The sequence below is a fragment of the Gouania willdenowi genome, chromosome 17, assembly GCF_900634775.1.
Source record: "Gouania willdenowi chromosome 17, fGouWil2.1, whole genome shotgun sequence".
Taxonomy (NCBI): Eukaryota; Metazoa; Chordata; class Actinopteri; order Blenniiformes; family Gobiesocidae; genus Gouania; species Gouania willdenowi.
In genome coordinates, this window is record NC_041060.1 from 3046375 (window position 1) to 3068746 (window position 22372).

Sequence of the window (22372 nt, forward strand, 5' to 3'; positions counted from 1 at the left end):
GAAAGTTTGGTGTAGTTGCAGAAAAGGGTAAAAATAGGCAAAAAATGAGTCAGAGCCATTGACCTGCTCTTCATGCTAATGCTCATCCCTCTCCTGCATCTTTTTTTACTAACAGCTTCACTCACAATGCACCTTTTTTCCCCTCGTTTACAGATCAGCAGTGAGGCAGGCCTAGTTTTTCACATGTCTCTTCTGTGTCACTGTGTGTGCGTCTATAGTGACGTCTGAGGAGCTTTATCTGCCATAGGCCTCTGTTTGTTTTGGCCTTGCTCTGGGACATGATAATGGTCCATTAGCCTCGTAGGCACCACCATGGAAACCATGGAGACCTTTACTGATTTGGATAAATTCTCCCTTCTGGTATTTTCTGGCATTAGATGTATTTATTTTTAGCTTAAGTCACTAGCCAACATGAAGTCAGATCTATATTTAGCATACTTGCTACGCTGCTACTAATGATACCATCAAGGCGGAGGCTTGAAGTGACGCCCCGGCCTCACCTCGTGTGTGCCAGACTCAGTGTTGACTTTTGTTGACTCTGCACAAAGTTGTTCTCGCTCATTACATTCGACTCCTGCAGAAGGAATGTAGACATCCTCACACCTCATGTTCTCATGTTCTCATGTTCCAGAACAGAAGGCATTGATCACAAACCTCTGATGTCATTAGGGAAATCTGTGTGTGTGTGTGTGTGTGTACACACAACATCATTATTAACTGGTCTGTTACAGCCCAAGAATATCTCATGTGTTCTAGTTGCATGATCTACGATTAATGTCAATTATCTACGTCTGATTTTCTGTGTCAAACTCAAGGCCCGGGGACCAAATCCTGGCCCTTTAGAGCATCAAATTTGGGCTGCAGGGGAAAATAAAAATGACAGAGAAAACATGAAGCATTGTGTAAAATGAACTCAACAATATTTACTGGTGCTCACAATTTTTTGGTACTTATCGCACAATTGCAGTCATTTTCAAAATTCTTACAAAATCCCTCAATTTTCCTCCATTTATGAAATATTATTTACCTAATTAAATAGAAATTAGTCACAAAATCTAGGAAATTTAAAGTGAACATCCTGCTGGGACTGATATCTGTCACTCATTGCTTGATATCGTCAGTTTCTTACATGTTTTTATGTATACGTAGATAATAATAATGTGCATCGATACGATAATCGCACGGTGAAATATTGTATACCCTTAATAAATATGCATGCACTTTTTCTACTTTGTAGGAGTGTGACGCATCTTAATACGGCGATATATCGCAATATTTTTTTCGTACGATCGATTATCGATATGCTCGCGCTATCAATTTTTTTTTTTTTTTTTTTTGATTTTTTTGAGGGGTTTTTTTCAATACCTTTTCTGCTTTTTCACTAAAATGTGCAGGTACATCTTCACAGAAATTTTGTCAACATTTGTTGAAGGAACCAATATTATTATTTTTTTATTTTTTCACTTAATCTTTTTTTTCTTATGTCATAGATCATCGTAGATTGATTTCTGACCAATATATCGATAATCGCAGTATCGTCATATTGTGAGATAATAGTTATCGAGAGCTTTGTAACGCGTATCGTATCGTGAGGTGACTACTTTGCATAAAAAAAAGAAGGGAAATAAAGTGGTCGGTATTATTAAGTTAGTGATTGGCCTTATATTATTTTGCATGTTTAAAATTTAGCTTTAATTAAACAGAAATATTGTATATTTGATCTGATTATTGGATTGTCCATGTCCATGTCCATGTCCATCTTCTCCCGCTTAGCCGTTTCCGGGTCGCGGGGGCAGCATCCTCAGTAGGGAGGCCCAGACTTCCCTCTCCCCGGCCACTTCCTCCAGCTCTTCCGGGGGGACCCCGAGACGTTCCCAGGCCAGCCGAGAGACATAGTCTCTCCAGCGTGTCCTGGGTCTTCCCCGGGGCCTCCTTCCGGAGGGACGTGCCCTGAACGCCTCACTAGGGAGGCGCTCAGGGGGCATCCTAATTAGGTGCCCGAGCCACCTCATCTGGCTCTTCTCGATGCGGAGGAGCAGCGACTCTACTTTGAGCCCCTCCCGAATGACTGAGCTTCTCACCCTATCTCTAAGGGAGAGCCCAGCCACCCTACGGAGGAAACTCATTTCGGCCGCTTGTACCCGTGATCTTGTTCTTTCGGTCATGACCCAAAGTTCATGACCATAGGTGAGGGTTGGAACGTAGACCGACCTGTAAATAGAGAGCTTCGCTTTTTGGCTCAGCTCCCTCTTTACAATGACGGACTGGTGCAGACTCCGCATCACTGCAGACGCCGCACCAATCCGCCTGTCGATCTCTCGCTCCATCCTTCCCTCACTCGTGAACAAGACCCCGAGGTACTTAAACTCCTCCACCTGGGGCAGAACCTCATCTCCAACCCGGAGAAGGCACTCCACCTTTTTCCGGTCGAGAACCATGGACTCGGATTTGGAGGTGCTGATTCTCATTCCGGCCGCTTCACACTCGGCTGCGAACCGATCCAGTGAGAGTTGAAGGTCACGGTATGTTGGAGCCAACAGGACCACATCATCTGCAAAAAGCAGTGATGCAATACTGAGGCCCCCGAACCGGACCCCCTCAACGCCCTGACTGCGCCTAGAAATTCTGTCCATAAAAGTTATGAACAGAATCGGTGACAAAGGGCAGCCCTGGCGGAGTCCAACCCTCACCGGAAACGATTTCGACTTACTGCCGGCAATGCGGACCAGACTCTGACTCCGGTCATACAGGGAACGAACAGCTCCTATCAGGAGGTTCGATACCCCATACTCCCGGAGGACCCCCCACAGGAATCCCCGAGGGACACGGTCAAATGCCTATTCCAGGTCCACAAAACACATGTGGACTGGTTGGGCGAATTCCCATGACCCCTCAAGGACCCTGCTGAGGGTGTAGAGCTGGTCCACAGTTCCACGGCCAGGACGAAAACCACATTGCTCCTCCTGAATCCGAGGTTCAACTATCCGGCGGACCCTCCTCTCCAGTACCCCTGAATAGACCTTACCGGGGAGGCTGAGAAGTGTGATCCCTCTATAATTGGAACACACCCTCCGGTCCCCCTTCTTAAAAAGGGGGACCACCACCCCTGTCTGCCAATCCAGAGGCACTGCCCCCGATGTCCACGCGATGTTGCAGAGTCGTGTCAGCCATGACAGCCCCACAACATCCAGGGCCTTGAGGAACTCCGGGCGGATCTCATCCACCCCCGGAGCCCTGCCACCGAGGAGCTTTTTTAACCACCTCGGCAACCTCAGCCCCAGAGATAGGAGAGCCCACTCTCGGGTCCCTGGGCCCTGCTTCCTGATTGGAAGGCGTGTCGGTGGGATTGAGGAGGTCTTCGAAGTATTCCCCCCACCGATCCACAACGTCTCGAGTCGAAGTCAGCAGCGCACCATCCGCACCATACATAGTGTTGACGGTGCACTGCTTCCCCCTCCTGAGACGCCGGATAGTGGTCCAGAATCTCTTCGAAGCCGTCCGGAAGTCGTTCTCTATGGCCTCACCAAACTCCTCCCATGTCCGGGCTTTTGCCTCGGCGACCGCCGTGGCTGCACTTCGCTTGGCCCGTCGGTACCTGTCTGCTGCCTCCGGAGTCCCACAGGCCAAAAAGGCCCGGTAGGACTCCTTCTTCAGCTTGACGGCATCCCTCACCCCCGGTGTCCACCAACGGGTTCGGGTATTGCCGCCACGACAGGCACCGACTACCTTGCGACCACAGCACCGATCAGCCGCCTCAGCAACAGAGGCACGGAACATGGTCCACTCGGACTCAATGTCCCCCGCCTCCTCCGAGACATGGTTGAAGTTTTCCCGGAGGTGGGAGTTGAAGCTCCTTCTGACGGGAGACTCTGCCAGGCGTTCCCAGCAGACCCTCACTATACGTTTGGGTCTGCCAGGTCTAACCGGCATCCTCCCCCGCCATCGGAGCCAACTCACCACCAGGTGGTGATCAGTTGACAGCTCCGCCCCTCTCTTTACCCGAGTGTCCAAGACATGGATTGTATGATTGATTAATAAATTGATAGAAACTTCATTACCAATGCATTTGATATCTGCAGTCCTAATAGTAACACTTTACTGATGTAGTTCTGCCCTCAGTTGATCTACACGTAGATTCATTCATTCTCTAACTAGATTCCGAGGGGGAAAATAATGCACAGGCAGCAGCTTGTGTCTGTTCATGCACAGATACCAGTAGTAGTGCTTGTCCTCAGCGTTATCTCATGTTATGTCACTATGTGAGGCAGTAGAGACACTGACACGCTGCTCTGTTCTCTGTATCACTGCAGCGTCTGCACAGCCTCAGTCTGTGTCTGAGCGACATCGTGTTTAATAAGGACGAGCCATTCTGTCTCTTATATGTTCTGATGTTGTGTGGAATGGATGATGTAACATGACACCAACAGCTCTCAGTGCTGTTGGCTTTAAATGATCCTCCACTGTTTTCATAAATGTGGCCTAAAAACTTTGAAATGTACTTATTATGCATCGTCTTTGTTTTAATAACTTTTAAAAATGGGACTACGTTACAGTTTTAGAGCCTGTGTTCCTCCATCTTGAAATCACGTGATTGATGATGTCACAAGGCCCCACTGCCTGTAAACATCCCATTGTTTTCTATTGGAGTGAAACATTCAGCCTGATTGATGGGAGAGGGATATGGGTGGGGGTTTAATTGTTTCTCTGTATGTGTGTGTATATATATATATATACGAAAATATATTCTGTATGGACGTTGCAAAATAGAAATACTGTTAATATGTAAAAGCAATAAAGAAAGAAACAATGCGTTGACACATTCTGGTGGCTGAAGTTAGCGAGTAAATCACAGACTACAACACGTACGAACCCTGAGACTAGACGTCCCTTAACAGTTTGTGAATTCTCGCTAACTTCAGCCACCAGAGCGTGTCAGCCGTGCACTGTTTAAGGGAGAGTAAAGGTCCCTTCGGAGAGCTCTTCTTCTCTGCTTCATTGTCCACTACCAAACCGCAGAGTTGGAACTGTCGCCCCGTGCGGTCACAGATTTTTTTTTCGGTCACAACTATTTTTATCCTCTGTTGGTAAACAAAAGAGGTTTATATATATATTATATCAACATCTTTAACTTTTCCTGTTTCTTTAAAGCAACCAAAAGCAGCACAAATTGGAATTTTGACCTGAAAAAGCTGTTAAATGATCTAAAAATCAGGCGGAATGTTTCACTCCAATAGAAAACAATGAGATGTTTACAGGCAGTGGGGCCGTGTGACATCATCAATCGCGTGATTTCAAGATGGAGGAACACAGGCTCTAAAACTATAAAGTAGTGTAAATGGTGCAAAAAAAATGCATTTTGTTTGGCATAGATCTTCTAATAAGTACATTTCAAAGATTTTAGGCCACATTTGTAAAGATACTACAGCGTACAGTTAACATCAACATTAATGGCAGCATTTATAATAATGACCAATCTAAGCAATTACACAGAAAACAGCAGAGTTTTTATAATTATTTTGTGTCCTTTTTGTGCATTTCTGTTGTCATTTTGTGTATTTTTCCTGTAAAATATATGTTTTGGAGTCATTTTGTGTGTTTCTGGGTGACGGAGTGATTTTTTGTGTTTTTCTAGTCTTTTTGTCTACTTTTGTTTTAATTTTCTGTAAGATTGTATGTTATTTTGAGTCAATTTGTGCATGTTTGTTATTGTATGCTGTTTTAAGGTGTAATTTTGTGTAATACTGTTGTCATTTTGTTCATTTTTGTAGTAGTTTTTGTGTATTTTTGGAGTATTTTCTGTGTTTTTCTTGTATTTTTCTGTATTTCCGGCAATGTTGTAATTATATGTATTTTTTTTTTGTTTTATGTAATTTTCTGTCATTTTGTATGTTTACTTTAGGAGCTGCACAAAATTAGGCTGAGGCTTGTTTGTGGCCCCCGGGCCGCCAGTTGCCTATGTCTGCTTTAAAGTCATATACTGTAAAACTGGGCCGACTTGTAATTCCTGCAGAAAAACCTGTCAGCCATGAAAGGAGTCATTCAGAATCTTTGGGAGAGGAATGAATCAGGAGGAATTTAGGATTTTAAATATCTTGCAGGAATAATCATGGTCTAGTCCTCTGTCTAGACACGGTGCAGCAGTGTCTGTCTCACCAATGCACAGTTTGCACGCTCTTCCTAATTCTGGGAATGCCTTGAATGGTGATTTAACTCCATCTGAAATCCTGTGTGTGTGTGTGTGTGTGTGTGTGTCACAGGAAGAGCGTAGTAGAGTCGTGTTACTTGTTTGACCTGAACAACTTTCCATTGACCTTTGAACGGTGCTGCTGGTTTTCCTGGAAAGGTTTGTTTACGCAAGGACGATGGATAACGGGTGAGCCAATCACAGCGCAGCAGCCCTGAAAACCTTTGCTTTGAAGACGATGAATTTCCCAGTGAGTGTTTTTTTCCGCTGGTTGCCTGGGTGGGGTCGGCTTTATCTCAGCTGACATACCTGCAGCTGCTGTGGGGATCGCACTCACACACACGTCTCTGACCTCCATAAAACGTAAGCACTGTGCATGTCTGCCTCTGAGGGGTTGCCCACTATGTTCTGTATGATTCAACCTAATATATTTTACGTTTTCAAAATGTTCCCCATTCCGTTTCAGAGTTGACCTAATTCCTAGTAATTTTACCTCTTTCTGTTTTGGTTTCATCGTCTTTCCATAATCAGATGTCATTACCGGCTAATAAACGTCCTGAAATCATACAAAACATGCTTAATACGGTTAAATGAATGAACTATTTTTCATTAATTTCATTAATCACTGCTGTATTTGTGCAGAATGCAATCACTGAGGTTTTGCACAATATTTTTCCTCTGTCCATTAGCTGAAGTTGGTACGCATTAGACCAGAGGTTCTCAACCTTGGGGTCAGGACAACATTAGGGGTCGCGAGACACTGGTAGAGGGTCACCAGATGCCTTCAAGAAACTAAGAATATTTTCTCAACAATTTGAGCCCATTTTTGCTTATTTTTACCCTTTTTCTGCAACTACACTAAACTTGCCTTATTTGAACATTTTTTCATAATTTCATCACTTTTCACTGCCTTTTCTGCACATTTTTTTCCACTTTCAAGACATTTTCAGCACTTATAAACCTTTTCCACAACTTTTCCCACCTAATATCACTTATGTTGACCCATTATTGTCATTTTTATCCTATTTTCACCATATTTATTGCTTATTTTGGTCAATTAAACAACATTCACTATTTGTAATGCCCATTATTTGCCAGTTTAAACTAATTGTTCCTACTAAATGTTCCAATATTGACACTTTGAACCCTTTTTTACCACTTTTTCTATCAGTTTTTGGCCACTCAAATTCCTGTGGTTTTTAAAAATCCTATTTCACCACCTTTTACATTATTTTTGGTCATTTTTAACCCATTTTATTTCTGATTAAAACAATGATTTACATCTTTAAGGTGACTATTCTATGGCAAAAATAATAAACTTCCTGCAAACCAGTGGATATTATTTAGATAAATAAATAAATAAATAAATAAATGTGGTTGTCACAGATTCATAGAACAATGAGTCTCTACATGTTCTTCAATGTTCATGTCTGTGTTCAACCACCTTCAGCTCCCCACTCTCTGGAACCTTTATTTTGAGGGTCGCGGACTAAAAAGGTTGAGAATCACTGCTTTAGCGCCTCTGTTGAACAGTGGGAAATTGCTTATAAATGTGTGATATTGTGGTTTAGTCTGTGTCATATCAAGGCTGCATTGGGATGGATTTTTTTTATTTTTTATATGCACGTGCTTGTCCTTTTAAGCCTAACGTTGTATTTAACTACTTTGGCAGTAGTTGTGATCATTAAACGCTGCAGCTGCATGAACATCCGTTTCAAACGACCAACAGTTGTTGCTGTAATTGAATAATCATTTCAAGGAACAGATTTACTGCAAACAACACTTGTATCTGTGAGCTGCATGAGAACGATCAAACATGTTGTGTGCAAGTGTCCCGGGGTAATCCCAGAGATAATAGTAATTAATAGTTTTGGAAGAGAATTCCCACAGTTGGAGGTGGAGCTGATTACCATTGTGTTTCTGAATCCTGGGAAACATACTGTAATCACGCTGATATTTGCACTTTTATATGTAAGGGTGGGAGCCCAACAGTCACTCCTTTATTTGCTGTTGATTCTGGTGGGAAAATAGCCGTGTCACTACGGTGGTTCTCACAGTTTGATCCCAGTCTATCACCCCTTCCTTTGTCTCAGATTTGAAGCATTTGGTAAACACGATCCCACTTTACTCAGCAGCAGCAGCAGGTTCCTCAGTGTGTGTGTGTGTGTGTGTTAATAACCATGTGAGAACAGGCCTGTGTTTATAGTAACGCTTTAAACCGAAGCTTCGTCTGAGACGCTTTTTCTCATTCAGCTGGAAAAGTGCTGAGCAGAGAGTGTGTGTACGAGCTACTTTTAGCTTCTCCTGCTGACGAGGAAACTCCTGCTGATAGAGGGAGGGGTGTGCATGAGAGAGATAACACCAGTGTGTGTGTGTGTGTGTGTGTGTGTGTGTGTGTGTGTGTGTGTGTGTGTGTGTGTGTGTGTGTGTGTGTGTGTGTGTGTGTGTGTGAGGACAACATGCTGTACATTAGTCGGTGGCTCGACTCCAGCTCTTTGAACTGGTGCGTTCAAAGCCGTCAAACATCTGTCTTTGTGTTTCCTTTCCACACTTCATTGTTCCTTTGCTTGTCAGACAGCTGTAGACGTTTCTCTGAAGTTTTTTTTTTTATTGAATCAGCACCAGATTTGCAGGCGATTCATAGTGCGAAATGACTTTGACCTGCACGTTTGGGGCCAAGAAGGAAGAAAAGCATTTTGTTCAGCATTGTTTCTTTGAAGTGCATGAAAGGTGAAACAAACAAGAGGAGAAACGGGGTTAATAACTATCAGCAATGCAGTCGAACCAGCTCCTGTTTTTTAGGACAAGGACTTTATAATAAGCCTTGATCTAGTTTCATCAGTGAACCCGGGACACCGTGTCGATTTTTAATCGCACTCAAAAAGTCAACTGAGGCCACACTTTGTTTTTCTCTAACTGGCACACATTAAAAGACAATCTCATGGCAGACGAGGAGCACAATAGCAGCGTTGCATTAGGGCATCATTTAAGCCTCACAGTGAGATACAATGTCATGCTGGCAGAGATTATATTCTTGAGTTGGTATTAAAAGAAACAAAGTAGCAAACGTGATGAACTCGCTGAATAAAACCTCAATCAATGGGCGTGTTGTAAATGTCATACTAACGTACTACTCATACAAGTCTGACATTCACATTCTATAGTATGGAAAGTGTGAGTACGTGAGAAATGCCTGGATGTATACTGCATGGGGGCACACTAGTCATACTCAACAGCCCATGATGCATTGCGAGCGGAATGTAAAATGGTCCTTTCTTCTTTTTCTCTTTGATTTTTTTCAAGCTAAAAATCAAACATCCCCCTTAAAAAATACAAATATCTCTTTTTGTCTTCCATTAGTTTTTTAACGCTTTTTTAAATAAGGCTCTTCTTTTTTAAGTTACCAGGAAGTTTAGTCAGTAGCACAATACTACTTGGTCACTTTCTCACTTAAAATGCTTTCAGAACTTTTAAAGTTGGTGAATCAACAGAGATATTTAGCCTCACATCAGATTTCCATTGGATGCATAACTGCTCCGAAACTGCAGCGCAATCTGCAGTCCGACAATCCCCACCGCCTCCGTCTGTGATGCGTATCTGTTGCAACAAATTCACATTTAATCGCGCAACATATCGAGTTATATTCTCTATAAAGAGAAGCACAAATCCACACAAACAGTTGATTGTGTCCTTAGAGAGGAGCAGAGGGAAATCCACTCGGTCCTGTAGATCTTTCTCTTTTCAGGAGATTATTGTGATTGAACCATCGATAAGGTCAATATTTACATGTTAAATACAATCCACTGCTGCCCTGTCCAGCAAGAGGGTTAGAAAATGGACACATTGAAGACGGAGCATTTTATTTTGCAAATAAACCGGATATTCTACATATCTTTGTTGAATTCATGCAGCACGACTCCGGCGTCCGTCAAAAATAGAAGGTCTGCGTCTGCTGCAGAGGGCTCCGGCATGTTACAGCAATTACGCAAAATGTGGTACATTATCAGCTTCATTGTGGTTCTGCAGCAGATAAGGAGCAGTTATGGATCCAGTGGAAATTGAGAGCGTTTCAATTGAGCACCAACCTGACACACAAAACTGCCAGACTCCACAGATTGCACTTTTTTGCTGCCATTCTCACAAGATCGCCAACAAAAACCAATCTTGGCCAAAAGCTTCCTCGGTGTCCACCAATCAGTGTCTGCTTTGTGTCTACGTCAAATTTTCAGACCAAGGCTGCTTTTTTTAGAACCTCAACAAAGGAGGTACTAAAAAAGCAGCACCAGGTACCACGGAGGAGGTACTGTTTCCCAGTGGCAACGCAAAAAAAGAGAGTAGAGCCAATATCGCCTGTGGAAACGTGCGATTAGTGCGCATGCCCGTGACACAAAAAGTGTCATTTGGAAGAGTTTTCAAAAACATCCACTCTGTAGCTCGGTTTTAAAAAGTTCTGTTTTCAAGCACCAAAACGCAATATCAGCTGCTAATGCACAATTTGCAACATGCCAATAACCAAGAAAGACGAAGAAGAAGCACCAAAACGCCGTTGCCGTGTAAACGAACGGACAAAACGCAACAAAACTTTTGCGTTTTCACTAGAAAACGTTGCGTAAACAGTGCCTAAAACTGCAATCAATGACTTCAAAATGTGTTTAAATGAGGCTGTAGTTGAAGAGCGACTTTTTATTGGCTCACTGCAGCGTCTTCTCAACATGTTGAGGAACCACTTCACAAACTTTTACTGTCTCCTCACTAGCATGTTATAAAGTGCAGAGAGGTCTGTCAAAGCACCAATTACAGTGCACTGGGAGTGCAGGCGGAGACATGATGTGTGTCTGTGGCCTTACTGGCCTGAACCCTTGCTTTGCTCCCATTTGCATTAATTTGCTTTGGGTTCATCCCTGAGCGTGTGAAGGAATGAAGGAGTTAGAGGTGAAGATGAAGGCGCTAACGTGCACACTCATGTGGAACACTTTCCATCTTCTGTGTCGTCTACAGCTCCCACCAGTTATTTATACACACACCTCTGCATAAATATGACCTCAGTCGACTTAAATTCCACAGTTGAATGTTCTTTTCTGTTTTTCAAAGTGAAAACCTCTCGTTCTGTGTTTCAAACCACAGCAGGGCAGGGAGGGATGGAGGGATGGCCACTCACTTATTTGGGGTGAACTAAATGGAAGGCTTTCAATGTGAGGAAAAAATAACGCGACGCCCCGCCCACCTTTCATCGCCTCGTGCCAGTCAAGTGGAAATGTAACTTACAACACATAAGCACTTGCAGTGTTTAACTTCTATGGCCTCCTTTTTCCAGTTCAGGATGTCCCAAATTCTGTGTCAGGGTTTAACCGTTTCCTCGTCACGCTTCACTTTTCTGTTTGTTTTCGTTTCATCATCTTTCCCTGTTTAGACGACTTTACTGGTTATTAAACTTCCTTAAATCATGTTAAATATGGTTTAGAGAGTCAAATACCCACTCAGTCGTGTGGTTGTAGATGCTTCTGCTGTGACGTGTCACCAGGTAAACTCATCACCAGTTCAGCTAATACACCATCAGGTAAACCTGTTTTTGTACCACATTCTTTTCAGAGTTTTAATGCCAAGTCATAATAATCATAACCGCACTCATTAAAAACACACTTCAGATGAAGTTCTGCATTCATTTTCAGTCGAAGGATCACATGATCACTACTGAAATCCTAACACACAGCACCAGGTTTTGAACGAGATTATGGGCAGATTTGGACATATTTTTCCTTTAGTTGTACTTTCTAGACTTGTGTTTCTCAAATGGGGGTTCTTGGGCCTAAAAGGTTTGAGAACAACTGGTCTAGACATTCAATCACCCGTTTTCCAGTGAAGAATAGCATATACATTTTTTAGATTCTTGAGGTTCCATTTGGTTCCATATCATACAAAATTATTGGGGTCCAAATATTATTCATATTTAGGGGTTGCACAATACATTAGAAAATTGCTCCATACTATATCATAGCGAGCCAAAAAAAAAACAAGACATTGGAAAAATTGTGTTTTTTTCTGAAAAAAACAACTGAAATTTACATCAAAATGTAACAGAAACACATTGTGCTGGTGGTGATAAAATCCCTGATCTGCTTCCCTTCATAACCTGCTTGATGGAGGGCATTGCAATGCTTTGGTTGGAATCTCTGAACATTCCTTTTCCATAATGTTATATATGTATATAATGTATATGTAATTACTAGTCAATTTCCAGGAAACTTTGAGCAGCGGCTGCATCCCCTAAAACTATGGCGTGCTGATTGGAAAGTTGTGCGTGCTAAAATAAACAGCAACTCTTTGCAACATTTAGCAACAAACCACGTTAAAAACATTTTTTTTTATGTTACTTTTGACCAGATTTACAGCAATATTTGTGAAATTTGTAATTTTTTTCTTGTAAAAATGTAAATGTTAAATATTAAATCTAAAATGAATTGTTAAATTTAAAGGTAACATTTAAATCCAAATGGTCAATTCAAATGGTAAATATTAAACTTAAATCTAAATGTTAAATCCAAATGTTAAATGTAAATTTTAAATGTTGAATCTAAATGTTAAATGTAAATTGTAGTTGTTAAATCTGAATCAAAATGTTGAATCCAACTGTTAAAACTAAATGTTGCATCCAAATGTTAAATTTAAATCTAAATGTTCAATCAAAATGTTAAATTTGAATCCAAATGTTAAATTTGAATCCAAATGTTGAATCCAACTGTTGAATCCAACTGTTGAATCCCAATGTTAAATCTAAATCTGAATCATCAATGTAAATCTAATTAAGTCCAAATGTTAAGTCCAAATGTTAAGTCCAAATGTTAAGTCCAAATGTTAAGTCCAACTGTTAAGTCCAAATCTAAATGTTCAATCCAAATGTTCAATCTAAATCTAAATGCTCAATCCAAATGTTCAATCTAAATCTAAATGTTCAATCCAAATATTCAATCTAAATCTAAATGTTCAATCCAAATGTTCAATCTAAATCTAAATGTTCAATCAAAATGTTCAATCTAAATCAAAATGTTAAATCTAAATCTAAATGTTAAATCTTAATCAAAATGTTAAATCTAAATGCCATGGGTAAAAGTAAATATTTAGCTAATATGCAAATTGACATAGTTGTTTTTTAAACGTGGTTTGTTGCCAATTGTTGCAAAAAGTTGCTGTTTATTAATAGCATGCACAACTTAACAATCGGCGCCCCATATAAAACATCTCCTATTTCTTCCTAAATCATCTCCAAAATGCCAAAACCTAATGCAAGGTTCTAATCGTGGTTATCTGAAGCTTTACGTTGATGCACCACCCTAGTGTAAATGTGTGATATTGTCCTAAAACATACATGTTGGGGCCAGATTTTAAATAAAGAAAGAGGAAAACAGAAACCAGGGGTTGGATTGCTTTTTCCGTTTCAGAACGTGACTTGTGTTTTCCGTGATCACGGAGGAGACGAGACCACACAGTGTGTGACGGGACGGTCGTCTTTAATGGACGTGGCCTGTATCCTTCAGCAGTCAGTGTCGTGTGTAATCCTTTTCTTTCTCTGCTTTCTGAGCTGCAGCATTAACACACGGTTTCATCTCTGAGTTAATGGCACTGACTCATAAAGGCTCACTGTTCTGTGCACTTTGAACGCTGTGCTAATGAGTGGCATGTGTGTGTGTGTGTGTGTGTGTGTGTGTGTGTGTGTGTGTGTCTAAGGTACAGTGGGTCGTGCTACCCTGTGCACTAGGTGGTCCCTGCAGCTCCTGTGTGTGTGTGTTGTGCGTTATAAGGGGGTGGTCTTTTTTCTGATCTTTGGCAGTAACTTTTTTTATTTTTTTCCACACACGCACGCACGCACGCACGCACGCACGCACGCACGCACACACACACACACACACACACAGGCCCCTATATGTACATACGTGTTGGCGTTTGAAGCCGTCCTATCAGGACTCAGTCTGAGCTGGTGTGTGATGTGATGCCAGCTGAGGTTACCGTGCTCACTCACTCTGGATGCTTTGCTGGCAAAAAAAAAAAGACTTTTTAGAGCTGGTGGCGTTCAGGCACTCCCTCTACCACACACACACACACACACACACACACTGGGAGAAGTGATGCTTTGGCGCCAGAGAGGAGTAGACTATTAATTCACTTTTAACTTTGTCTTAAATTACAGTTGCAAACTCATGTTAAAAAGTGTCTGGGGTTAAAATCTCTGCTGTATTGAATTCTATTGAATGTTTTGTTTGATCACAGCTACATTATATACAGTATATACAGCCAGCATGTATTAGAACAGTGGTTACATTTTTTTATGTTCCAACCCCCTTTCAATAATAATTATAACAATATTGCCATTTCCTTTTCAGGATGTGAACTCTGCGTTTTTTGTTCGTTCACAGACGGAAAATCACAGAAGATTGAAAGCCCATTATGCATTTAGATATTGTAAACAATTGTATTTTTCAATGCAGCAGAACTCACGCATTTTTACTTGTTTATGTCCTCCAAGCACTTCACATACATTTAACCATTTTATGGTGAAACCTATATCCATTTCAGGCAGTTAATTGGAAGCCGTACCTGAACCACTAAAGTTTGAAATGTTTCTGCGATCAATAGTTGTTCCCATGTCTATGTGATGTAGGGCTGGTTGATGTACCTTTTTCACAGATTCTGGATGTGGTATGGCCTCAGATTTTCCGCTTCAAAATTAGCTAAATTCAGTGTATTTCTGTGTTACTTCACACTTTTCTGTTAAGTTTCCGTTTGGTCGCCTTTTACTGTTTGGACAACTTTACTGGATATATTTAACTTCTAGAAATCATACCAAATATGACAAATAGGGTTATTAGACTCAACTTCTGTCATTAATTGTACATTTTATTTGTTTCAAATGATTCACGTAATTAAAGCTAGACCTTTAGCCACTCTTTTAACGGGGAAAACACAATTGAAATATGGTCCAAAGACATTATTTGTGAATTGACCCTCACATTTTGCAGTGAGGGTGATGCTTCTGTGGCTGCCATGATGAGTCACAAAGTAAACTCATCACCATTTGTACTCGTACACCATCAGCTTTGAAAGCCTTTTCAGATTTGAATACAGTCATAATAATCTCAACAACACATTAGTAATTGGACGTTTCTACACATTCAATCACCCGTTTTCCGGTGAAGAATAGCATGTAAATGTGATATTCTGCCAAAACGCGCATGTTGTTGGGGCCAGATTTTAAATAAATAAAGAGAGAGAGGGGAAAAAAAAAGCTTGTCAGATTGCTTCTTCTGTTTCAGAACGTGAATTCTACTTTAAATCGGTGGCTCTAAAGCTGTCTTTACACCCTTATTCACTATTAGGAATGTCACGGTATTGACGATATCATGATACCGAGGTATTATAAGTGCCTCAGTATCATCGTGGTTATGTCACGGTATAAAATAATGAGCCGTTGTGATTAAAATAAAGTTTTTGGGTTGGCTGTAGTGGAGCGTTTCAGAGTACACTACTAGTACCACAATGCTTTGGGGCGTTGTCATAGGTTACAGGCGGTTGAGCCAATAGCGTGCGAAACATGGCGGATGGTGGCAGCCAGCAGAGCGACGTAGAAACGGAGGAGTTTGTAGAACTTGTGCGTGAGGCAGTGGCTACAAGTGTGGAAAACATTTTGATTTCACTGCATCAAGAAACCATAAAGGAGAAAAGGTAGACGATATGCAAAATTACCGTGCGCTACTGTACCGGCCACTTAAACTTATCTGGATGCTGGATTGTTAAGGATTGTGTCAAACAAACGATCCAGTCTGGTCAAAAAACTCTAAAGGAAGCATTTACAACCATGGTCCCTCAGATCAAGGGCTCAAGAAATAAAGAGATATGTTGCGTAGTTACACCCGTATTCTGTTGTTGTTGTTGTTGTTGTTGTTGTTGTGGGATTAGACCATTGTTAGACAGGTTAGTTTTACCTTGCTGATGATGTGTACTGAAATAAACTGAAACTAGCACTAGCTTTAAACTATTATGTGCATCACACCAGCTGCACAGCTTATTTTGTATCTATGTTGAATTGCATTGTACCTGTCAAATATATAACTGTTGACAACGAGGGTTTTAAAAGGTTAGTGGATACTTTAAATGCTCAGAGGTTACTCCTAGTCGAAAAATATTTTCCCTGTATTCGCTTCATATGCGCGTCTGAAGCGAATATAAAGGCGTCGCCAACCAGGCTCCCACACCACCACCATCATTTTCTCCTCTATGCTGAAATAGGTGAAAAGACCGGTGTCCGTGTTGACGGCCTGACATCATTGTCAATAAGGACTCTGATTGGCTTTTGCGCCTGCGCATCACACGAAACATTTGCTGGAGAAAAATCGGGAGCGTGCGTGCCTCGGCCAACGCTCTTGCCGTGCGGATCAGACCACGCCGCCCAACAGGAGACTCTTACCGCGTCTATCCCAGAGCCGTATAGAGAGAGAGTTGCAACGACGGAAGTTCGAATAGCTTGACCGTCACGTGATTCATGTAGACTTAATTTGTTCCTGGAAGTTATTAGATATGTTGATAATAAAAATAAGATCCAATATGATTATTTAAACATCTTACCGTTCAAAACTGCATCACAAACTGTCTAATCCGCACTAGCTTCATTGCATTGCAATAGTCAACTGCTCACTTCCGGGAACGATTGTGAGGATCTATGGACCGCCATTGCTGTAAGAAAAAACAACCATTGGAGTGAACGGAGTTGTCGTGACTCTTTATATACGGCTCTGGTCTAATCTGGTCGCGCAAAAATAAGGAAGTTTGCACTACTTTGATTTCTTTGGCTGTTTTTGTTTTTTGATTATTATATATATACTGTACTTATTGTTACTAGACTGTTATTATGCCTGTATTGACTTAGAATTTTTTACCTTTAGTTAAATAATCTGTCTCTGTTAGTAGACAGTTTATAAAGTATGACACTAAATGCTGTCAAAATGGTAAAGAGACAATTTCTTAATAGTCATCATTTTTGTTATTGTTAGCTTTGCTGCAAACTGTGTGGCTTCCTGTAAAACCCTGAGCTTTCCTACAATTATCGCAATAATTATCGTACCGTGAGTTTACTACCGTGTTTATACCAAACCGTGAGGTTTAGATATGGTAACACCCCTATTCACCGTCCTATCTTGATTTATCTTTGTCTTCTTTAGTCCAACAAGCTTTAGCAGATGATGTGGCTTTAATATTTCCTTGCTCACAGGCACAGACACACATTCAAAAAAGATACAGGAAGTCAATGCATTGTTATCATGATTACCATCTCAAATGGCCTCTTGTATCCGACAAATGATTTGGAACAAGGTGGCTTTTCTCTCTGATTCACACAATAATAGCAGGTGGACATGTTTATTTATTCTCTCATGGACGCCGAAAACGGACTTCTCAGAAAGTGCATTAAAAACTACAAAGGAATGACACATGTCCAAAGTGTTGAGTATTGTTTGTTAAATATCTTTGACTCAGTCTGATTAGTAAAAGTAACCTTTGCTTGGAGGTCGTTAGGAACGAGTCATAACTTATTTTACAGTGTAATGAGGGATTTTTCTCTTGTTAAAAACACATGCAGGACGTTAATAGAGAACGAATGGCAGTGAAACCTTTTAATATATGTTGAGTGAGTACTCAACATATATTAAAAAGTTTTTTCTTACGCTCTTCTCTGCTAGTGCCTCACCTCTATGACTAATTCCAGTGTTTTCAAAGGATGAAAATTCACTCTTTGATCCTCCGACACAGCATTTCTACTCTTTGAGTCATCTCTGAATCAACGAAAGTTGCTTCTTTCCGGGCATTCGCTGGTATTTATTTAACATCAGAAATAAAAGCCTACAATCAGACAGGCACTCCCTGCAGAGAGACGTCTAATGAAATGAAGAGTCGTAACATCACAGGCATGACATCCTGCTGACGGAACAGAGGTCAGACAGGGTCAAACTGAATAAATATAAAAACAACAGTACAATCGGACTCTAAGGAACACCTGATCACGTCATTACAGGATGTTAAACTTCCCGAAATCATGCCAAACGTGCTTGAAACGATTAAATGGAAATGGCAATATTTCTTTTTTTAAAACTCAATCAAGCATAGATTGTAATATGACACTGAATACAGCCTCACATGCAGTTTCACACATTTACATGCCATGTGTTTCCTTTTTTCTCTCTTCTTTTTCTTACATTTTTTGTGTGCAAGTTGTTTGTGCAATCATTCCAAACATGCTTACTATTCTCATTAAATCCATATTTTCTTGTTGTAATTGTGCAAAATGCATCTGCTGAGATTTTGCACTACATTTAACATCTCAATTTCTGAAGTTGCTGGACATTAAACCGCTCGTTTTTACCATAGCAAATTGTGTGTAAATGTGTGTGTCCCAAAACATGCATGTGTGTCGTATTGGAATTTTCACTCAAAAATTTTCATTTTAGTTTAAAAATAATAATAAATAAGTGTTTAATATGAGAGTCTATAGTGTCTAATATGAGAGTCTATAGTGTCTAATATGAGAGTCTATAATGTCTAATATGAGAGTTTATAGTGTTTAATATGAGAGTTTATAGTGTTTAATATGAGAGTCTATAGTGTTTAATATGAGAGTTTATAGTGTCTAATATGAGAGTCTATAATGTCTAATATGAGAGTCTATAGTGTCTAATATGAGAGACTATAGTGTTTAATATGAGAGTCTATAGTGTTTAATATGAGAGTCTATAGTGTTTAATATGAGAGTCTATAGTGTTTAATATGAGAGTCTATAGTGTCTAATATGAGAGTCTATAATGTCTAATATGAGAGTTTATAGTGTTTAATATGAGAGTCTATAGTGTTTAATATGAGAGTCTATAGTGTTTAATATGAGAGTCTATAGTGTTTAATATGAGAGTCTATAGTGTTTAATATGAGAGTCTATAGTGTCTAATATGAGAGTCTATAGTGTTTAATATGAGAGTCTATAGTGTTTAATATGAGAGTCTATAGTGTTTAATATGAGAGTCTATAGTGTTTAATATGAGAGTCTATAGTGTTTAATATGAGAGTCTATAGTGTTTAATATGAGAGTCTATAGTGTCTAATATGAGAGTCTATAGTGTCTAATATGAGAGTCTATAGTGTTTAATATGAGAGTCTATAGTGTCTAATATGAGAGTCTATAGTGTCTAATATGAGAGTCTATAGTGTCTAATATGAGAGTCTATAGTGTTTAATATGAGAGTCTATAGTGTCTAATATGAGAGTCTATAGTGTTGTCTATAATATGTACAGAGATAAAATGGTGAAACTGACACTTTCACAAATATTAAATTCATGTGGCGGTAACTCTTATCTTTAGTTCTCCTACAGCCTGAGGAGAATATTTGGAACGTTCTGATTCTAGAAAATGTTGCAACTGAGTGAAAGTTGTACTTTCAGTTGAACTTCTAGTAAATGACATCAAAGTTTCCTGTTGGATGTTGAGAAACAAGTTGTGTACAAGAGAAAAAGTGTTGGAGGAAATGTGTGTGACTTTATGAGAAATGCAGACAAGCTGCAATAAAAAAGGAAGCCAGGCCAGGGTGCAGCAGTACTGGAGCCAGTAACGCTGCTGCAGAATGTGCCCAGGCCTGTTCCAGACCTGTGGTAATCATTTTTTTATCATGCATTCATCATCAAATCCCATTCTATCACGTTAATCTTTATAAAAAGTAAACATTAAATGACATTTTTGTGCATCTCATTGTTACATAACAATGATTGTATCATGAAACGATCAGGGTGTGCTTTTAATTACACATTTTAAACTTTAAATTCAGGGCATTAATTAAAATCAGGCCTTTTTTCTAGGTCATAAAAGCACCGTATAATAAGCAATAATCACACAAACAGGTATAATCATAAATCCAATAGTCGCTTTAGATGTTTGTATCCAAATCATTTCCACTCAATGACTGTTGACATTTGTGCTTTGTTTGGTCACTGATAAGGATCTGTCTCACTGCTGAGGATGATGTCACTTCCTGTTTGTTTTAATGTCAGTATTTAGAATAATGAGCATTAACACAGGAAACAACAAAGGCTTTTATGTGTATTTTTCTGCTCTTTTGTCTTTTCTTTAAGCCATTTTGTGTATTTTTATTGTTGTGTGTTTTATTATTGTGTATTTTCTGTCATTCTCATTTTTTCATTTTGGTCATTTTCCAGGATTTTGGAGTAGATTTGTATATTTTATTGTTGTTTCGTGTTTTTTTTTAAAAAAATTTTTATTGAGTGATTCTGTGAATTTGTGGTGTTTTCTTTAATACTGTGCATTTATTTTGTGGACTGTGTGAATTTGATCAAAAGCTGTTTTGGGAATTATTGTGGGATTTTTTTTTTCTTTTTTTTTTCCTTTTTAGAGTGATTTTCTTGTTTTTTGTGTATTGTCATTTTGTGTATTCTGTTTGTCAGTTTATATATGTGTTGTTATTGGGTACTTTTCTGCTCTTTTGTAATTTTTGTGTGTTTTTGGAGTCATTTTGTAAATTTGCTGTTTTGTTTATTTTTTGTATTTTTTGGGAATCTATTGTCTCTGTGTTTTTGTTGTTCTTTTGTCTGTTTTTGTTGATGTTTTGTGCATTTTTCTGTCCTTTTGAGTGTTGTTTTGTTAATTTTTTTTAATCTGTTGTGTCTTGTTAATAATTTAGTTTTTTTTTGTGTTTTTGTTCTTCCTTTCTCTATTTTCATTAATATTTTGTGCTTTTTTCCTGTTGCTTTGTGTATTTTTGGAGTTGTTTTCTGTGTGTGTTTTTTGGGAAGTATTGTGGGATTTTTTTTTCTTTTTTTGAGGTTTTAGATTTATTTGTTGTTGTTTTGTGTATTGTCATTTTGTGTATTTTGTTTGTCAGTTTATTTATGTGTTGTTATTAGGTACTTTTCTGCTCTTTTGTAATTTTTGTGTCATTTTGTGTGTTTCTATTGTTGTTTTGTGTGTTTTTGGAGTTTCTGTGTATTTTGTTTTGTGTACTTTTTTGTGTGTTTTTTTGTCATTTGATGTATTTATTCATAGTTTTTTTTTGTGTATTTTTGAAGCATTTTTGTGTCTTTTTTATTGTTTTATGTGTTTTTAGTCATTGTGTATTTTTTTGTTTTTTTGTACATTTTTGGAGTCATTTTGTAAATTTGCTGTTTTGTTTATTTATTTTTTGTATTTTTGGGAATCTATTGTCTGTGTTTTTATCTTTTGTGTCTTATTAATAATTTAGTTTTTTTTGTGTGTTTTTGTTGTTCCTTTCTCTATTTTCATTAATATTTTGTGCTTTTGTTTCTGTCATTTTGTGTGTTTTTTTTTGAGTTGTTTTGGCCTCGAGCTGCCATTTGCCTGAGTCTGATTAAAATGAAACCAAAGTGCATTTAAATGCTTTGAGTTGTGATGGTTTTACATTTCATACTCCCATTATCACCAGTTCTAACCTTTTGTTCTCTATGTTCAGGATGTCGTCAAAGACTCACAACGCCAACAGCATTCTTCTAGCTCGGAGGACGGTTCTGCAGCTGAGGACAGAGGCCAGCCGTGAGAGGATGAAGGTCTGACATCATTGTTCAGATTGATATGATTTAACATCTTCTCATTCTGTTTAGTTTATCTCTCATTATTCTGAAAATATTAAGTCATCATATCACAATTTACATTTGTATGGACTCAGATTTTCTTTGATTATGGAAAACAGATGAAAAATGCAGAATTTACTTTTTGAAACAGAAAAAGAAATCTAAAATCAGGTCCCATCAACGAGAAAACACCTTGGTTACCATGGTAACATAGTCTGTGAGTCAAACCTGCTCCAGACCAGGCTTAAGCTGCAGAAGCACTCTCATGAAACCACGTCATCATTATTAAAGAAGTCATTTAGTGATGCTTTAAAACACTATATATATATATACTGTATATATATATATATATATATATATTTTTTTTTTTTTTTTAAATTGCGCTTTAATACGGTATTTTTTAAAGAAAACTAAACAGAATATCATGGTTAATGTTTTAATATGATTTTAAATCCATACAAATGACAATTGAATTATATTGTCTTATTACATGTTTAATGTGTACCTTATTTTCACAGTCTTTGAGATGACTTTGTTGTATTTTGCGCTATATAAATAAAGTTG

General features: G+C 39.1%; 1 protein-coding gene across 4 annotated transcripts in view; it reads left to right on the top strand.

Annotated features, from left to right (window-relative positions):
• gng12a (guanine nucleotide binding protein (G protein), gamma 12a) overlaps positions 1-22372 on the top strand; it is a 61942-nt gene that overhangs the window by 36279 nt on the left and 3291 nt on the right. Inside the window, exons 3-4 of one of the 4 annotated variants that reach the window (XM_028472686.1) lie at positions 6258-6373; positions 21691-21784. In XM_028472686.1, the coding sequence (XP_028328487.1) occupies positions 6363-6373; positions 21691-21784 (105 nt within the window). In that variant the 5' untranslated portion in view covers positions 6258-6362. Of the gene's footprint in view, positions 1-6257; positions 6548-21690; positions 21785-22372 lie in introns of those variants that run through there. The other 3 variants (XM_028472688.1, XM_028472689.1, XM_028472687.1) reach the window with 3 other exon arrangements.